We start from the raw sequence: 19,489 nt of genomic DNA on the forward strand, positions 1-19,489 counted from the left end.
AGGAACACTCCGACACCGGTCAAAGAGCAAAATAGTCCCACTATAAGTTCCATGACCGCCCATATCCCCTCAAGGCCCGACTACGCCTTATCTGGACAGCCCACTTGTTTTGAAAGACTCCTTTGTTGATGCATTAGTTCTTTAGCTCATGCATTACTCATGTTTATGCCATCAACACTGTTCTCTGTTACCTGTATATCACAATTTAGCCTACCCTCTTTTTTAGCTATTCCCTACATTTATTCACGTTATTTTGACGAGTTATTGTTGTCTATTTAATATTTAATATTTATGTTCTTATGTTCAGAAACTCTGTTTAATGTAACGCTTTAACCGCGACTGTTTTGTTCTATGGAAACCGACCTGATTCGATATTTGTATCGAGAATGTCGGTATATAAAAAATCCTAAATAAATAAATAAATAAATAAATGCGTGAGATTACCTGCACAAATCCCGCCTTCTGAAGAGCAGGTGTAGCTTGGTGCCAGTTATTCTCAGCGCGTGCCAGGCCAATCAGACAATTTATGGTCAGAAGTTTGCTTTGAAAATTCTGAGTAAAGTCTGCATGTAATAGGTACGCACAGACTTTACCCAAATGCACATGGTTATAAAAATACCCTCCCTATGCTTTATAATGAGTTGCAGGCTTTTTATTAATTAGAAAAGTGTCATGGGGTTTCCCTGTGGAGCAGATTGTAACAGTTTAAATGCTAATCCATTAAACTCAAACACTGCACTCCAGTTAGATATGGGTTGTGTCATTGCTAACATTCAGACCAATACAGTACAGTGCGCTCTGGCGGAGCGCACTGTTATCCCACGTTTGGACGCGTGTTTTCGACACGCTAGCTTTACCCCTTATTCAGTAAGGGGTAATAGCGCGTCGAAAACGCGCTATTAATATCATGGCGATATTAAGTAGGAGGTCCCAAAAGTTAAAAATAATCAAAAATTAAAAAAAAAATTTTAAACGGCCCGCGGCTCGCGGGTTGAAAACCGGACACTCAATTTTGCCGGCATCCGGTTTCTGAACCCGTGGCTGTCAGCGGGTTTGAGACCTGATGCCGGCAAAATTGAGCGTCGGCTGTCAAACTTGCTGACAGCCGCCGCTCCTGTCCCAAAAGAGGCGCTAGGAATGCGCTAGTGTCCCTAGCGCCTCTTTTTACCGCGGGCCTTAATTTGTTTTAGTGAATTGCGCGCACAGGAAAGTGGCCTGTGCGCGCGCCGGGAGAGCAGTCGCTCGCCCGCTCTCCCGCGAACTGATTGATAGGTGTCTTTCTAGGAAACAGGTTAAAACAGGAACATTTACATTCCTAACACTCATCCGGCTTTAATCTCCACCCATTTCTACATAGCGTCATGTAATAAAATTGATTTTTTTATGTAGAGCTTCAAATAATATTGAATAAGATTTTTTTTTTTTTTGAGCAGGTAGTTACCTCCCAGCTCAGCTGGAACCAGGGCTGGGATCTGGCAGTAGAAGCCTTCATTTGCAACTAACTGGGGAATTCCCCCCTGTTTTAGATCCCCCCTCCTAATTAATTTCGTCGTAGTAGTGACAGCCCTTGTCTGGTCATGCAATCAAGGGGCCCTAAATTCGGCCATGAGTGCAATGAGTATTCCTTCCTCTCCCCATGGGGTCTGCGAATGCTGTCTCTGCAGCATCCCTTGGCCCTACCAACTCAGGAAGCTGGGAATTGAACCCAAGTCTTGCAACAGCACTACAACTTAACTGGCCCAAAATACAGAACAATTCTTATGAGCCTAGTACTGACTTTGTCACAGAATGTTGATAGATCTTGCCAGGATCTGAATCCCTGAAGCCAGGTCTGCACTGGTATGGCAGGTTAGCACCCAAGTAAAATCTACGTGCTTAATCTGCACCTGTGCTCTCACTTCTGATTTTTGTGCCAAACAGGCTGAGATCTCAGGAAGATAATATAGGATTATTTCTTTACTGCAGGAGAAAGCTGACGATGAATTTGGTTGTAAGCAGGAAGACATTTTTTTTATTCAAAACCAGAATAATAAAATAACCATTATAATTCAATCAAAAACCTACTGACAAACTGAACTGCTTCCTATTCAGATCTTCTCTTTCTTTAATATTGCCCCATTATCGGAATCTTGAAATAACACTGCAATTTTCTAATGGACTAATTGAAATCATTAAATAGAAAGAAATGCTATACCTTTTTTACTTGTCATATTACATATTAAACATGGTTTATATCCGTGTTTATGCTGTACAGCACTAGCGTTTTGTTAAATAAATTATTCTCACTGTAGTCTCCATTTATTAACCGTGACAAGATGCTGGCTTGAGTCCTGTAATACTCTTAGGAGCACACAATGACAGATAAGGTTCCACAGGTTCTGTGCATGGGGCAGATTAATTTGAAGCTCCTGTATAATTGACAAGACATCCTTACCACTGCCATTTCCATTGAGATGGGCTGGCCTCCCAGGCTGGCGGGGACTGTCAGTGCTATGGGGATAGCATACAGGATTTTAGATGGAAGCAGCACTTGCTTCTTGATGCCTGCAGACGGAGGGGCTCTTTTCCTGTTTTCACTCTCATCATCAGATTTATGGTTCTCTTGGTTTTTCTTTGTGAAAAGAAGAGAAAAGAAATGGATGTTCCTTGCTATGGGACACATCAGAACCAAAGCTGTGCATTGTGCAGCCAATTATTACTTTAGCTTGTCTTATGAAAATTCTGTCTTTTCCCTCACAAAATGAAATTGCTAGTTATTGAAAAATATTTTAAATGCTAATATTTCTGGTATTAAAATTATGACAAAAAATAGAAGAGAGATAACCAAAACACTATTCACAAAGGGGCAGATTTTCAAAGGAGTACGTGTGTAAAATACGCGCGTACCCCCCGAAACCTGCCCCAAGCACCCCCTGCGCGCGCCGAGCCTATGTTGAATAGGCTCGGCGGCGTGCACAAGCCCTGGGACGCGCATAAGTCCCGGGGCTTTCCGGGGGGGGATGTCGGGGCATGTCGTGGCGGTGCGTCATCCGGGGGCGCGGGCATGGTTCCGGCCCGGGGCATTTCGGGGGTGTGGCCGAGGCCTCCGAAACTGCTCCCGAGCCAGGGAATTGCGCGCCGGCCAGCTGGCCGGCACGCGAGAGTTATGCCTGCCTCAGGCAAGCGTAACTTTTCGAAAAAAAGTAGGGGGGGTTTAGATAGGGCTGGGGGTGGGTTAGGTAGGGGAAGGGAGGGGAAGGTGCGGGGGGGGTGGAAGGAAAGTTCCCTCCGAGGCCGCTCCGATTTCGAAGCAGCCTTGGAGGAAACGGAGGCAGGCTGCGCGGCTTGGCGCACGCAGGCTGCCGATTTTGCACAGCCTTGTGCGCGCTGACCCCGGATTTTAAAGGATACGCGCAGCTACGCGCATATCTAATAAAATCTGGCATACTCTTGTTTGCACCTGGTGCGAGAACAAAAGTACGCACGGGCGTAGTTTTTTAAAATCTACCCCAAAATATTGCTAAAAAAAAGTGGCATGAGCACAAGTGCATAGCTAATAATTGAATCTTGCACCAGAAGTGAAATTCATTCAGTTTGCAGTTCTACTCAGAGTCAATACTAGAATGTAAAATTATGAAAACTAATACACATGGATTTACAGTAACTTGTAAATAGTACAAGAAATTGTTTTAACATTCATCTAATTTCTCAAATTTAAAAGCTGCTTTTTAAAATAGTCCATGTAAGTTACAATTATGTTACGTTTACATTTTACATTTTGTTCTTCTGTAGAAATCCATAGACTACTTTGTCCAGGCATCGTGATAGAAGGCAAAAGACTTTGTTCCTCTCTTCAGAAGGCATTTATTTATAAAAAGCCCAAGAGCAGAGTCTTGATATTAGATTACTAATGCATCGACTGTACTTGTTGATGTTTTATGTATGTAATGGATTTATTTATTTATTTATTTAATGATTTTTATATCCCGCCATTCATGTTGATACATATCACGTCGGTTTACAACATAAATCAAATGTTGGTTACTACATTTGCGTATAAAAGGAGGATAACTTTTAAAACGATTCATCTAAAATATAAAATCTGTCTCAACATAAGCTAAAATACAAAAACTATGGATCCAAGCATGTAAATGGCCATGTAAATGGCCAAGTTAACTGTTCCTTGTAAACTGTTCCTTGTAAACTGTTCCATGTAAACTGCCCACCCGGCAGTAATTATTACTGTTCTCTGTGAACCGGAGCGATATGTATTGTATACAGGAGCTCCGGTATATAAAAAACCATAAATAAATAAATAAATCTTAAAATACAAAATGTAACATAATGGATGTATTTTATAGTAAATTATTATTGTTCTATATTTTGTTATGCATTTGATTTTTATGCCTCAAACTTTGTAATGTGCATCGCGTGTGGGTTTACCTGTAGAAAAGTGTGGTGCAAACTGAAATTAGATTAGATTAGTTGGGTCAATGCTCTCTTTTCATGGCAGACTGAACATGCCTCTACTTAGTACTTACTGTCTTGTTCTTCTTGACTTCGTCCTGGAGTATTTCAATGTAGCTTAATTTTGGTTCATCTCTTCTCAACGGCACTTCTGGACTGATGTCCATAGCAAGAAGTTATGGTGGTAAAAGAAGGCACAGAAGAGGTGATGGTTTCGCTGTGACAGCTGAAACCTGCCTCCTCACATTACCTGTCCTAGAACAGATTACCTGCTAATAAGAGATGATATCATGCCTAGCTCTCGGAGTCTTACAGTCACAGGCACTTATTAAAGCAAAACATAGCTCGTATTTTATTGAAAATCAGTTCTGGGACCTTTGCATATAGCATTCTTGCAAGGTTTTAAACATTATTGAGTAATTATATAGGTATAACTATTTTCAGCTGTTTTTTAGCTTTCAGCTAGCACATATCCGCTCCTGACATGTATAATATTAATAGAACACCAAAAAAATGACAGACTATTAATAATCTGTTGTCTTTTGCAAACTGCGGGAAACCCTGATGACAAACATAGCACTGAAGGATTTCATTCAACAGGGAATTCCTTTTGAGGATAGGGACGACAACTTTGAAACAAATGTGCAGGCGCTCGTGCATGCGCGTATGCCAGCACGGGTCCAGATACGCAGCCATATTGTAACATATGCGCATATATGTGCTCATGGTATAAAATAGGCTGAACACATGGAAATGCACGCACAATTTTATATGGACGCAACTTGTGATTGCAAATGCTGCCTTTATCACGTAAGTGGGGGAATTTTAGTAGAAATGTGCGCCTACGCAATTACCAGTTTCACCAGTTTGTTCCCAGTTTGCCTGCGTAAAGGATAGGACTTCCTAACCCCCTCTAGTTAATTAGCCTCCCTTTTATCCTGTTAGCCCAGAATCTTAAACCCCCATTGACTAGCCTAGTTTTTTTTATTTAAGTCTTACACACCATCCATAGCAGAAGTAAAGTTACGCGGCAGGGTATCCCGGAACACGCACATACTTATGCACATATTTCATGTTAAAGTCCCAGAACGTCCATTCCCCACCCATGCCCTGCCCACACCCTGCACCTTTTTTCTAAAAAAAATGTAGTGCGCATACCGAGAGATACGCGCATAAGTGAGCGCTTTTTAAAATCTACGCAGCACGCACCAGCCTGACTTCTGCGCATATCTCCCAGTTGATGGCCCGAGATCAGGAGATTGCTCCCGGACCCCCCTGGACCCCCAGGGACTTTTGGCAAGCTGGCCAAAAGTCCCTGGGGGTCCAGCGGGGGTCCAGGAGCGATCTCACTGTCACTGCCAATAAAATGGCGCCGATAGCCTTTGCCCATACTATGTCACAGGGGCTACCGGTACCATTGGTCAGCCCCTGTCACATGGTAGGAGCACAAGATGGCGCCGATGGCCATGGAACAGGGGCTGACCAATGGCACTGGTAGCCCCTGTGACATAGTAGGTCAGAGGCTATCGGCACCATTTTGAGTGAGGCAAGCCCGAAAGTCAGAAAGCATGGAGGGACAAATCGCTTGCGGGACCCTGCTGGACCACCAGGGATGTTAGTAAGTCTTGGGGAGGGATCGGGATGGTGGGGGGGGGGGTTGGATTATACTAAATTTTAATGCTTGGGTGTTTTTTTATTTAAAAAAATAAAATGTGCCCCTCCCCCTGTACAAACCCGAAAAACAAATTGTTCTCGTAGTTCGGGGAAAATCTGTTTCGGAGTGGGGCCCCCAAACCACGACGAATGCACATCTCTAGTTATTTATGGCACTGAAGACTCTTGGAGTTCAAGATTCCTATGATAGAGAAAAAACATAGTGTTGGGCCTGTAAGTAAGAAAAAAGGTGGGATGAGCGCAGCCCATAATGATCTACCAAATCTTGAAATGACAGAATTATCCCTTCCCCATCTAGAATGTGCCCAATCTATGTTATTCCTTGATCCGCCCATAAGCGGAAGGCTGCAGTGTGCAACCCAGGAGTAAATGCATAGTTACCTCGGAAAGGCAAAAGGTGCGAGCAGAGCCTCGGCATGCCCAATTTCTTTGTCAGCTGCGTCTATGCCCACCGCATAGGCTCAAATAAAATATAATGTTGCAAAGATGGGGGAAGGTCTTTTGTAGGGGCCTGTAGCACATAACATAGATCTAATGAGGAAACTAACGCCCTCTCTGCCTCAAGGTTTACAAATAGGGATTTACCGATGATCCAGTCTCACAAGAGGTGCAGATTACTGGCTATGTTGTAAAGAGCAATGTCGGGAACTCCCTTGCCTCCTCTCCCCCACCCCCCTTGTAACCACCTCAGAGATATGCGCGACTTTTTACCTTTCCACAAAAGGAATGTAGGGCTTTACACTTATGGCTAAAATGTCCTTGGGCTTAAGTCTAAGGGGCAAATTTTGGAGCACATAGAGCCATTTCAGCAAAAGGGCCACCTTGAAAAGGTTTACCTGGCCCCCCAGGGATAGCGATAAATCTTTCCATGCTCACATTTTATCTCGTGAGACGTAAAACTGGGGCAACATTAAACCCATAGAGAAGTGTTAAATTTGTGGACAGTTGAACTCCAAGGTAGCAGATAGAGTCTCCAGCCCAGTGTAAGGGAAAGGTATCGCCCTAACGCTCCTTAAGAGCGTCGGGGAAGGCCAAAGCTTCAGATTTATCCCGATTTAAGCAAAGACCAGAGAAGGCTCCGTACTCCTGAAAAACTAATAGTAAACGTGATAGGGAGCGCTGAGGGTCTGTCAGGAATACTAAGATATCATCGGCAAAAGCCGCATATTTGAAAATTCTGGTGCAAAATTTGACCCCTCTTATCAAGTTAGTAGACTGGATCAAAAGCAGGAGAGGCTCCAGAGTTAAAATAAAAAGTAGAGGGGGCACCCCTATCTAGTTCCTCTGTAAATTGGGAAAGGGCTCGAGTGGGCTCCATTCATGGCAATAACAGCCATAGGGTGCTTGTATAACAGTTGTATGGCATCATAGAACAGCCCCTCTATACCCATATCGCTCAGGCAATGGAATAGGTATTCCCATTCAACCCTGTCAAAAGCTTTTTCCGCGTCAAAGCTGACCACTAAATAGGGTTCTTCAGCTCTCCCGCATAGTGCCATTGTATTGTGCATCTACGGATGTTGGTTAATGCATAGCCAACTTGCCCTGGGGCAATTAGAGAGGCAAAATGACAGCCATACAGTCTGCCAATATTTTTGCCAGCAAGTTTTGGTCAAAATTTAGAAGGGAGATAGGACGATAAGAGGCAGGGGATAGAGGGTCCTTCCCCGGCTTGGGAATAAGCGTTATATGGGGCGGGTATTCCCCTGTTGAAATTAGAGGGTTAAATGCTGATGCTAACGACATGCTCAGGGGTTCCCCAATACTCTTATAAAATTCTGCAGTAAACCCGTCCAGCCCAGGGGCTTTGAGACGTTTCACCTGCTTAATAGCCGCTGTGAACTCTTACATGGTGAAGGGCGGCATTCAGCAGTGCGGATGGTCTGCACTAAGGTGTGGGCAAAGTGATATGAGATTTAAATTCGGCATAAACAATTTGCATTCCTCCCCTCAGAAGTGTATAAATTGGAGTAATATTCCCGAAAACTATTTAATATCTCTGGGGTATTGTTCACCACCTGACCTGACGGAGTCCTCAAAGGGCATGTGCCTGGGGCTACGTGCAGTGCAAATCAAATTGGCCAATAACTTCCCTGATTTGTTACCATATTTGAACAATTTTAAACTGGTAATATGTAATGCTTTTCTTGTTCTTTGATGAATGAGGAATTCAGTGCCCTTTGAATACACAGAAAGCACTCACGGTTTGTCCCAGGTGTGGGGTTTTATCAGGGCCCTTTTTGGTCTGTTGCGCAATTGAGCTCCTAAGGCTAACAAGGCCGCTGTCCAGCATTTTCCAACGAAGGGCTAAGTAAGATTATTATGTCTTCCTGCAATACTGCCTTGGCAGTATACCAAAACAGCACCGGATACTGCTTGGGCTCAATTCAGGTCCACGATTTCTCTCCACTTAGAACCAGAGGAAATCCTGAAAGTGGGGGTCATCGGCCAAAAAATATGGAAATCTCCAGGGACACAGTGACTGGTTATTAGTGGGCCCCGATAGGTCAATCCAGACAGGTGCATGGTCTGAGATTATGTTGCGACCGTCAGTCTGTGATGGCTTCGCCCCGCCTACCTCACTCTTCTTGCGGTTCCTCCCGCTCACCTCGGACTACTGGCTGCCACGGCGTCTGTCTGCCGAACTATCCGGGGTCCCTGGACCGGTTTTGGTGCTGCTTCCCGCCATGCTTCTCCAAGGTACCATAGGGTGCACGCGCGCATGCCGCCCTCATCTTTATTTCCTCATTGGGCTTCCACGCTGTGGGAATGCAAAGATCCTATACTCCAGGATATTGACGGATTTATGGACTTGTTCAAATCCGTTTTTGATGATCCTGCCCGACACACTTTTACTGGTTCTGCTTTGGTGGACCTGAAGCAAGGCAACCGACCACTGGCTGATTTTGCTATAGAGTTCAAGACTCTTGCTACTGAATTATTTTGGGACCCTAGATGCCTGAAAACTCTCTTCTTCAGAGGTTTGGATTCCTGCTTGAAAGACGAGCTGGCCGCTCGTGAGACACCTGACTCGCTGAATGAGCTGGCCTTAGCTACTAGAATTGATCACCGGCTTCATGATAAGGTGCAAGAACTCAAGTCAGGTATAGGACCTGTTCCGAAAGAAGTTCGTGCTAAGCCTGCACTCAGGATGGTCCCTGTAATGCTTGTTGCCAGTGGTGAAGAACCGATGCAACTTGGTCACAATTACCTGACATCGAAAGAGAGAAGACTTCAGAAGAGGAATGGTTTGTACATGTATTGTGGACAAGTTGGTCATGCAGTCCAGACATGGCCCATCTGTCCGGGAAACGGACGGGCATAAGTCCTGCGGAAGGACTTTTCTTAGGCCTTACTACGCCCTCTCCTCTGCTCTCTCTCCCTGTCTCTCTGATCTGTGGACCGTTGGAATTCCAAACCATTGCCCTGGTGGACTCAGGGGCAGGTGGTAATTTTATTCTACGACGACTTGTGGAACATTTGAGGATTCCCCTCACCACTTTGAAGATTCCACTACTCCTATTGTCTATTCACGGAGAGCCGATACCGGGTGATGTTACCTGTTGTAGCAAACCGGTAGTCCTCTGCACCGGAGCTCTCCATACTGAGTCAATTTCCTTCTTTGTGTTAGAGAAGGCCTTGCACCCTATCGTTCTGGGGTTACCCTGGTTGCAGTTGCACATGCCACAATTCAACTGGGCTACTTTGGAACTCTCCCGTTGGGGCCCAGAATGTCATGGCAAATGCCTAAAGGAGGTCTCTTCTATTCTCTGCATGCCTACAACTCCAGTGATGCCAGGGCTGCCGCCTCAGTACGCATCATTCCATGATGTTTTCTCCAAAGAGGCTGCTGGCATCCTTCCGCCACATAGATCTTATGACTGTGCCATAAGACTGAAACCTAATGCTGAACGTCCTAAGGGATGTATCTACCCATTGTCAGTGGTAGAGAACAAGGCCATGTCCGAGTACATTGAGGAAAACTTGCAAAAAGGTTTCTTTAGACCGTCTAAGTCTCCTGTGGGCGCAGGCTTCTTCTTCGTGGGGAAGAAGGACGGCACTCTGCATCCTTCTATCGACTATCGAGGTCTGAACGAGATCACGATTAAAGACCGATACCCCTTACCTCTGATCTCAGAGCTGTTTGATTGACTTCAAGGAGCCAAAATATCCTCGAAACTTGACCTAAAGGGAGCCTATAACTTGGTTCGCATCCACAACGGTGACGAGTGGAAAACAGCCTTCAACACTCGAGATGGCCATTTCAAATATTTGGTAATGCCCTTCGGCCTGTGCAATGCTCCCACCGTGTTTCAGAACATGATGAACGACATTCTGCAGGACCTGTTGCATAAAAGTGTCGTTGTTTACCTAGATGACATCCTGATATTCTCACAGGATATGCCTACTCATCTAGCAGATGTCAAGCAAGTATTACTGAGACTTCGAGAACATGGCCTCTACGCCAAGCTGTCAAAGTGCGAATTTCATAAAGATTCTGTGCCTTTCCTGGCTATATCATATCTAAAAAAGGCTTCCGGATGGATCCCCAAAAATTAGAGAGTATCAAGAATTGGCCTCATCCTACCAGTCTGAAGGCCCTGAGACGATTTTTGGGGTTCCACAAAATTACTATAGAAGCTTTATAAAGAACTACTCTTCTTTGTGCTCTTAACTGCAATGACACGGAAAGGGGCCAACAAGCTTCTAAATGGTCTGCAGAGGCCATTTCCGCGTTCGAGGAATTAAAGACTGCCTTTTCCACTGAGCCATGTCTACCTCACCCGGACCCCAATAGACCCTTCATCGTGGAGGGTTGACACTTCAGATGTTGGAGTAGGGGCCATGTGTTAAGCCAAACTGGAGATTCTATAAGGCCTTACATCCCTGCTCTTTCTTCTCGCGACGCTTTCTCTCCTGCAGAGAAGAAACTATGGGATCGGAGATAAAGAGCTCCTGGCTATTAAACTGGCATTGAGGAATGTCGGCCTTGGCTCGAAGGCACCCAACATCAAATTACCGTAGTCACGGACCACAAGAATCTAGAGTATTTCCGGTCATGCGCAACGTCTTAACCACAGACAAGCAAGATGGTCCTTGTTTTTAATTGTTTTGACTTCGTGCTTAAATATCACCCCGGAGAAAGAATACCAGAGCTGATGCTCTATCACGCTCTTTCCTCTCTGAGGATGTTCCTGAAGAACCTCAGCACATCATCGACCCGAAGAAAGTCATCTTAGCGGCTACCCATTCTGTGCCTGCCGGTAAAACAATTATGCCAAAGCACCTCAGAAAGAAACTTCTATATTGGGCTCATGATTCCAAGCTGGCTGGCCATCCTGGTCAACGCCATACCCTGCTGAAATTACAGAAGTACTATTGGTGGCCTACTATCAAGGAAGATACATACTTCTATATAGCGTCATGCTCCAACTGTGCCAAACATAAGCCTACTTCTGGTCAGTCTTGGGGATTGCTATAACCGCTGCCAGCTCCGGAACAGCCATGGACTCACATTGCTACTGATTTTGTAGTTGATCTACCTCTTTCTGGAGGAATGAATACCATCTGGGTCACAGTTGACCGTTTCAGCAAGATGGCTCATTTTGTGGCACTGCCTGGCTTACTCTCAGCCTTGGAGCTTGCGAAGCTCTTCATCGCACACATCTTTCGCCTTCACGGCCTACCGAAGCACATAGTCTCAGATAGAGGATCTCAATTCACGGCAAGATTCTGGAAGGCTTTGTGCAAGCTATTTAACATCTCTCTGGATTATACATCTGCCTATCATCCACAATCTAATGGCCAAACTGAAAGGATGAATAGGACCCTGAAACAGTTCTTTTGGGCCTATGTGAGTTGCCATCAGAATAACTGGGCCGAGCTGTTACCATGGACTGAATTCGCCATTAATTCACATCCAGCATCATCCACTGGATCAACACCATTTGAAGTGGTATATGGACATTTACCTTCACCGCCACTACCACTGAAGCTCTCAGTGTCGTCCCCAGCAGCTCAATCCACTGCTAATGATATCCATCGACTATGGATTCAGACTAAAGATACGCTAATCAAAGCGGGTAATCGAGCAAAGAAGTCCTACGACGATCACTATTCTAAAGCACCAGTGTTTCAACCCAGTGACAAAGTCTGGCTATCCACCAAGCATCTGAGACTAAAGTTACCCTCCACTCGATTTGCTCCTCGCTATGTTGGACCGTTTCCAATTCTCTGATGTCTTGGCAACATTACATACAGTCTGAAGCTACTGCCTGGATTGAAAATCCACAACGCATTCCACGTTTCACTTCTGAAACCACTCATACTGAGTGAGTTCTCATCCAAGCCTCCCGAACCATCTTCTAATGCAAAAGAAGACCTTGAATACAAGGTTGAAGCCATTCTAGACGTAAGAAGACGTGGCAAGACTTGGGAATACCTTCTGTCTTGGGAAGGTTACGGCCCCGAAGAAAATTCTTGGGAGCCGATGGCTAATATCCTAGATAAAGAGATGCTTCATCAGTTTCACCAGATACATCCTCGGAAACCAAGACCTGGTACAAGAGCTGGAGTCCGTCCTTTGAAGGGGAGTACTGTTGCGACCGTCGGTCTACGATGGCTTCGCCCTCCCCCTACCTCACTCTTCTTGCGGCTCCTTCCGCTCACCTCGGACTACTGGCTGCCACGGCGTCTGTCTGCCGTTCTCTCCGACATCCCTGGACCGGCTTTGGTACTGCTTCCCACCATGCTCCTCCAAGGTACCATAGGGCGTGTGCGTGCACGCTGCCCTCATCTTTATTTCCTCATTGGCGCTAACCTCAGGGGCGTCCCCCTGAAATGACATCACTCTGCCCGGATATTTAAGCCTACAACTTTTGCTAGCTAATCGAGTTAGCAACCGGAACTCTACGGATGGGATTCGCTCTCCATACCGAAGTTACTCTGCCACTCCAGCGTTATCTGGAACTCTTATTGCTAATGGGGTACCTGCTTCTCGGGGGCCTCTTCTGCTTCTTTCAGGTGCTATCAGGAAACCGGTACTCACTCCTCGAGGGCCCATGTTCCCTGAATCGCTGCCTGCATCTACAACCCTTTCTACTTGGAAGACTTCACTAACAGTTTCCATCTGTGAGTACAACTACCACCTATTCCACAGTACTGCTTCCCTGGAACCAGGTACTCGCTCCTCGAGGGCCTGCCTTCTGTTCCAGTGCCAGACCTCTCGTCTAGTGGAATTGCTGTGTGAGTACAATACCTCTGAGTCTCTCTGCTCTAAGGGATCAGGTACTCGCTCCTCGAGGGTCTGCTCTCCCTGTCTTGGAGCTTCTCCTATTCTACCTGGGACTCTGTATGTTTCTCACTGTGTACTCATAACTCTTAGTCTCTTTCCACTACAGCAGAGCCAAGCAGAGGTTTCGCTGTTCCAGCGTCATGTGGGATACTCGCCCAGCCGGGCTCAACATCTACTACTCACTACTGCCACCTCTGGTAGTTTCTAAAACTGTTTAAATAAAGATTCAAATCTGTGTTTGTGTGTCCAGAGTCTAGCCTGACACCGTGGTCCCTCACGGGACTGCCCCCCATGGGCGTGGTCAGCCACCACAGTATCCAAGGATCCACCCAAACATCAATAACCATAACATTAAGATGGCATTTGAAGAATGGGCCCTTGGCTCAAAGGAGCACAACCATTATTCACAGACCATAAGAATCTGGAGTACCTCCGCCACGCACAGCGCCTGAACCATAGACAAGTGAGATGGTCTCTGTTTTTCAACAGATTCAACTTTGTGCTCAAGTATCGCCCTGGAGATAAGAATATCAGAGCTGACGCTCTATCTCACTCATTCCTCTCTGAGGACATTCCAGAGGAACCACAACACAATCATTGATCCAGAGAAGGTCATATTGGCACCTACCTACTCAGTACCTGCAGGAAAGACCATCGTACCCAAGAACCTCAGAAAAAAGTTATTAACTTGGGCCCACGACTCTAAACTTTCAGGACACCCTGGCCAACGTAGAACCCTGTCTAAACTTCAGACCTATTACTGGTGGCCCACCATGAAGGAAGACACATTCTCCTACGTTGCTTCCTGCGCTAAACAGAAGATGCCGCCGGATCATCCATGGGGTCTACTCCAACCCTTGCCAGTGCCAGAAGAATCATGGACACATATTGCCACAGACTTCGTGGTCGATTTACCATCTTCAGGAGGAAACAACACCATTTGGGTAACCATAGATCAATTCTCAAAGATGGCTCATTTTGTGGTTCTCCCAGGCTTACCCACCACCATGGAGCTCGCCAAGTTATTCATTACACATATCTTCGGCCTGCATGGCTTGCCTAAGCACATAGTCTCTGATCGAGGAGCTCAATTCACGGCTAGCTTCTGGAAGACACTATGTAAGAAGTTCGATATTTCCCTTCACATCGGCATATCATCCTCAATCCAACAGGCAAAGAGGATGAATAGGACACTGAAGCAGTTTATTCGTGCCTACGTGAACACTCACCAGAATGATTGGAGTGAACTGTTGCCTTGGGCAGAATTTGCCATTAATTCTCATCCAGCAACATCCACTGGATCAACACCATTCGAAGTGGTTTACGGACGACCCACCACTGCCACCACTGCCACTTCTGTTATCAGTGTCATCCCCGGCAGCTCAATCTACTACCAAAGATATCCAACAACTTTGGACTCAGACTAAAGAGATAATTGTTAAAGTAGGACTTCGAGCAAAGAAAGGATACGATGTCCATCACTGTAAGGCTCCAGACTTCAAGCCTGGTGATAAAGTCTGGCTTTTCACGAAGCACAAGACTTAAACTTCCTTCAGCTCACTTTGCTCCGCGTTTCGTTGGACCATTTCCCATTCTCTGACGACTGGGCAATCTCACCTACAGTCTGAAGCTACCATCTACTTTAAAGATCCACAATGCATTCCACGTCTCACTATTGAAGCCATTGATCCTTAGTGAGTTCTCCAACAAGATACCTAATGTTACACCTATAGATGCAAAGAAGACATTGAATATAAAGTAGATGCAGTTCTCAATGTGAGAAGACGAGGCAGAGTATGGGAATATCTCCTGTCATGGGATGGGTATGGCCCTGAAGAAAACTTTTGGACACCAATGTCTAATATCCTGGATAAAGAGATGCTACAGGACTTTCATCACTTGCATCCTCAAAAACCAAGACCTGGTAGGAAACAGCGTGGACGCCCTTTGAAGGGGGGGGGGGGGGGTACTGATGCGTCCATCGGTCCTCGACGGCTTCGCCCCGTTTGTCTCACCTTATTCACGGCTCCTTCTGCTTACCTGGGCAAGATGGCCACAACCGCGTCTACAAGCCAACCTCTCTGGCGTTCCCGGAATGGTTATGGTGCAGACTCCCGCCATTGCTCCTCCCAGGTACCTACTAGGGTATGCACGGGTGCGCAACCCATGTCTTTGTACCACCCTTGGCACGGACCTCGAGGATGTTCCCTCATGCTGACGTCACGCCATCTGGGTATACTTCACTCATTTGCTAGCTCCCCGAGTTAGTAAGGACTCTAATTTGTTCTTGTCTACACTACTCTGCCGCTTCCGTGCTGCCTCAGGAAGCTCTCTCTCTCTGCCCTTAGGGGTATATGCTAACCTGGGTACCTCCTCCTCGGGGGCCTTCTGCTTTATTTCAGGTGCCTTACAGAGAACAGGTACTCGCTCCTTGAGGGCCTGTTCTCCCTGCCTCGGTGCCTGTACCTTCTACAATGACCTGGTGGAATCGCATATCAACAGCAAACACCTAGTGAGTACTCTAACTCTCAGTCTATCTCATCCACATTATCTCCTCGCCGGGAGACCTGCTGCAGAACCTCCTGACGTCATCTAGGAGAGAAGGGCTCCCTCTGCCGAGGTCCCTGAGACTGCAGCTACGAGACTGCCTCACTATTGCCACCTCTGGCGCTTCTATTCAAGCTGTTTAGTAAAAGAACTCTTGGGTTTGTGTAGTACGAGTTTAGCCCAGTGCTGTGGCTCCTCACAGGGCTCCTCCCCTTGGGTGTGGTCACCTCCACTGCACACAAGGATCCACAAACACACATAATTACAACACTGTGCTGTTTACACCAAGCAAAAGCCGCCAGCCGGACGTCCTTGGGGTTTGCTACAACCTCTACCAGTGCCGGATGAACCCTGGACACATATAGCAACCAATTTTGTGGTAGACTTGCCACCATCCAACGGAAACAACACCATTTGGGTCACAGTTGACCGCTTCTCCAAAATGGCACATTTTGTAGCGTTACCAGGATTATCCTTTGCTATGGAACTAGCAAAACTCTTTATTAAGCACATCTTCCGCCTTCATGGGATGCCTAAGCATATTCTATCCGACAGAGGAGTACAATTCATTGCTAAATTTTGGAGAGCTTTATGTCAAAAATTTGACATCGCCTTGGACTTAACCTCCACTTACCACCCTCAGTCTAATGGACAGACTGAAAGAATGAACAGAATGCTGAATCAATTTCTGCGATCAATTCTGTGATCAATTCAAGGGAAAGTGACTGGGCTGAACTACTGCCTTGGACAGAATTTACTATCAACTCACATCCTGCTACCTCTACGGTGACTTCTCCCTTCCAACTCGTCTATGGGCGACAACCGCTTCCTCCTCTGCCAATTCCATTATCGGTGGCTTCTCCTGCCACACAGGCTACTGCAGCAGCATTATCTCAATTTTGGAAGCAAACAAAGGAGCTACTCCTCAGAGCAGAACAGAAAGCAAAAAAGATCTACGATGTTCACCATTGAGTAGCACCACAGTTTCAGCCTGGGGACAAAGTCTGGCTGAGTACCAAGTTTCTCCGTCTTAAACTACCTTCAGCACGTTTTGAACCTCGCTATGTTGGACCCTATGCTATCCTTTGACGATTGGGAGATCTGAAGTACAGTTTGAAACTACCTCCATCAATGAAGATACACTACGCCTTCCATGTCTCTCTGTTAAAATCTTTGATGCTTTCCGAGTTCTCCAAAAAAGACCCCAGAACCTACTAATCTGGACACCGAGGACAATATCGAATATGCTGTGGATGACATCCTGGATGTCCATAAGAGAGGGAATACCTCATCTCCTGGGAAGGCTATGGCCCAGAAGAAAATTCATGGGAACCTCTGGCCAACATCATGGATAAGGACATGGTACGTCAATTCCATCTTGTACACCCACGAAAACCCAGACCACCAGGTAGAGGTCCTGGAGGGGGCACTTTGAAGGGGGATTCTGTTGCGTCCGTCGGTTGTAGACAGCTGCGACCGCTCTGCCTCACCTCTTTTTTACCTTTCTCCTCCTCCATGGGTAAGATGGTTGCCTCTGGTGCCGAGTGCCAAAACCCTCGGCGTCTTCAACTCAGCATGGGCGTCCCCAGCTGCCATGCTCCTTCTCGTGGCCTCCTAGGGCATGCACGCTGCCTACACTTATCTACACATCATAGTGGGAACCTCAGGGGCATCCCCACCGCATGACGTCAATACCTCCGGGTATTTAAGCTTCCGCTCCGCCCCTAGCGAACGAGTTAGCAAGGACTTCAGTTTAGCTACTCTGACCGCTTTTAAGCTGCACGCTTACACTCCTCGCTACCCTCTGGGGTATCTCGCTCCAGAAGAAGCTCTGGGCACCCGCTCCTCGGGGGCCTCTCGTTTCCACCTACCCTTCGGGGTTTCTACTACTAACTCAGACAACCGCTCCTTGGGGGTCTCTGTTTTCATTTCAGGATTATCTGCGCTTTCAGGTACTCGCTCCTCGAGGGCCTACCAGCTCAGAATATCCTGCACCATGGACCTCAGGTCCCACCTTCATCATCTACCAGGAGGATTCCTGAACTACTCTTCAGTGAGTACCTCTATGATCCAGCTCTCCATTTCTACCCACCAGGTTCAGTTTATCCCGCTCTGCGGAACACTACCAGCCTTGGACATCTGGGTGAGACTCTACATCTGAGACTGTTGAACATATTGGCACCTTGCTGGACTTCAGTGCCATTGCTTCCTGCACTAGTACCATCTCTCTACAGCACTACAATAAAGCTTTCCATCTCCAGTGTCTGCTCTCTGTGACTAGCCTATCGCTGTGGTTCCCCACGGGGCCCCTCCCTGTGGGAGGAGTCATCGCCACAGCGACTAAGTCCACACCATGCCACAAACCCAACAGTCCTGACCTCTGGCCTGTTCTGGTTCTGCCAGTCTGCCGCCTGCCTCGACTTCTGCCTGTCCGATGCTGCTTCAGCCTCTCCCTCTGGTTCCACGCCTTGAGAGACCCCTGCCTAAGTCCTGCCAGCCCCGGTACCCAAGGGCTCAGCCTGCGGGGAATGAGGGCTGGTATAGATGAAGCTGCAGTTGGGTCTTCTCCACCCGTACCGCCTCCCAATAATGAGGACCAACAGGGGTTCACTCCTGGTGATAGCACCAACCTCGTCTCAGCTCAAGGATCCACATTTCCAACAGCTAATCCACGGCAATCTTAGGATGACTGGAAATCAAACATTCCCAGGTATTGAGAGCATGGGATATATTTTTATCCTTACTATTTTTAATTATTGGGTATTATTTGATGTGTCTCCCAAACAAATCAATTTCAAAACATTAAATGCTTTTAAAATATGAGATTTTATTTACTGGATATTCTATTTATCAGTTGCTTTTCAATTTTTTTATTTTTTAAAGTATGGTTTTACTATTACATTTTATTTTTTGATATTTTATGAGGGATAGTAATGTTTCTGTTTTTTGTATACAGCTTGTTGCTGTTTCCAGTTCAGTTTTTGACTGCACATTTCTGTTTATACTTTATGATCTCTTTTTATTCTGTATTTGGTGAGGGTCTGTTTGTGTTCTGACTGTCTCAGACAGAGGTGAAGTATTCTGTTATGGTGTTCCTGTACAGAGATCTATGGCAGCTTGGCTTGTTCTGTTTTCTTAATAGGAAGTGTATTGATGGTTCAGGGCTTGCAGGGTTGCCTTTTCTTAAGTAGGGTTGCTACTATTTGAGTGTTGGCAGTTAATGCTATTTTTGTATGGGAGGTTTACTCATGGCTTCAGGGGCAAAGCCCACATTCACTATATATTAAAATAGGCCTAATACCATATGAGTTCCAAGTGTCTTTTTAAATTTTTTGCAGGGTTTTATGGTTGGCATCACAGCAATGTATGCAAATATAGTATACATGTTCTGATATTTTTACTTCAGAAGATTGTACTTTGTCCTTTTTCATGTTAAATTTTATTAAAAATGCATAATTTTTAATTGTGTGCGTGTATATGTACGAAGGGGCTGGGGGTTGCAAGGCTGTAAGCTTTATGTATGCTGCC

The 19,489-nt window shown here is 46.0% G+C and overlaps 1 protein-coding gene across 1 annotated transcript in view; it reads right to left on the reverse strand.

The window, feature by feature from the left end:
* Positions 1-19,489, reverse strand: part of MINDY4B (MINDY family member 4B) — a 171,113-nt gene that overhangs the window by 110,814 nt on the left and 40,810 nt on the right. Inside the window, exon 7 of the mRNA XM_029617353.1 lies at positions 2,435-2,611. Coding sequence (XP_029473213.1) covers positions 2,435-2,611 — 177 coding nt within the window. The remainder of the gene's footprint in view (positions 1-2,434; positions 2,612-19,489) is intronic.

Source organism: Rhinatrema bivittatum, chromosome 9 (assembly GCF_901001135.1).
Source record: "Rhinatrema bivittatum chromosome 9, aRhiBiv1.1, whole genome shotgun sequence".
Classification (NCBI taxonomy): Eukaryota; Metazoa; Chordata; class Amphibia; order Gymnophiona; family Rhinatrematidae; genus Rhinatrema; species Rhinatrema bivittatum.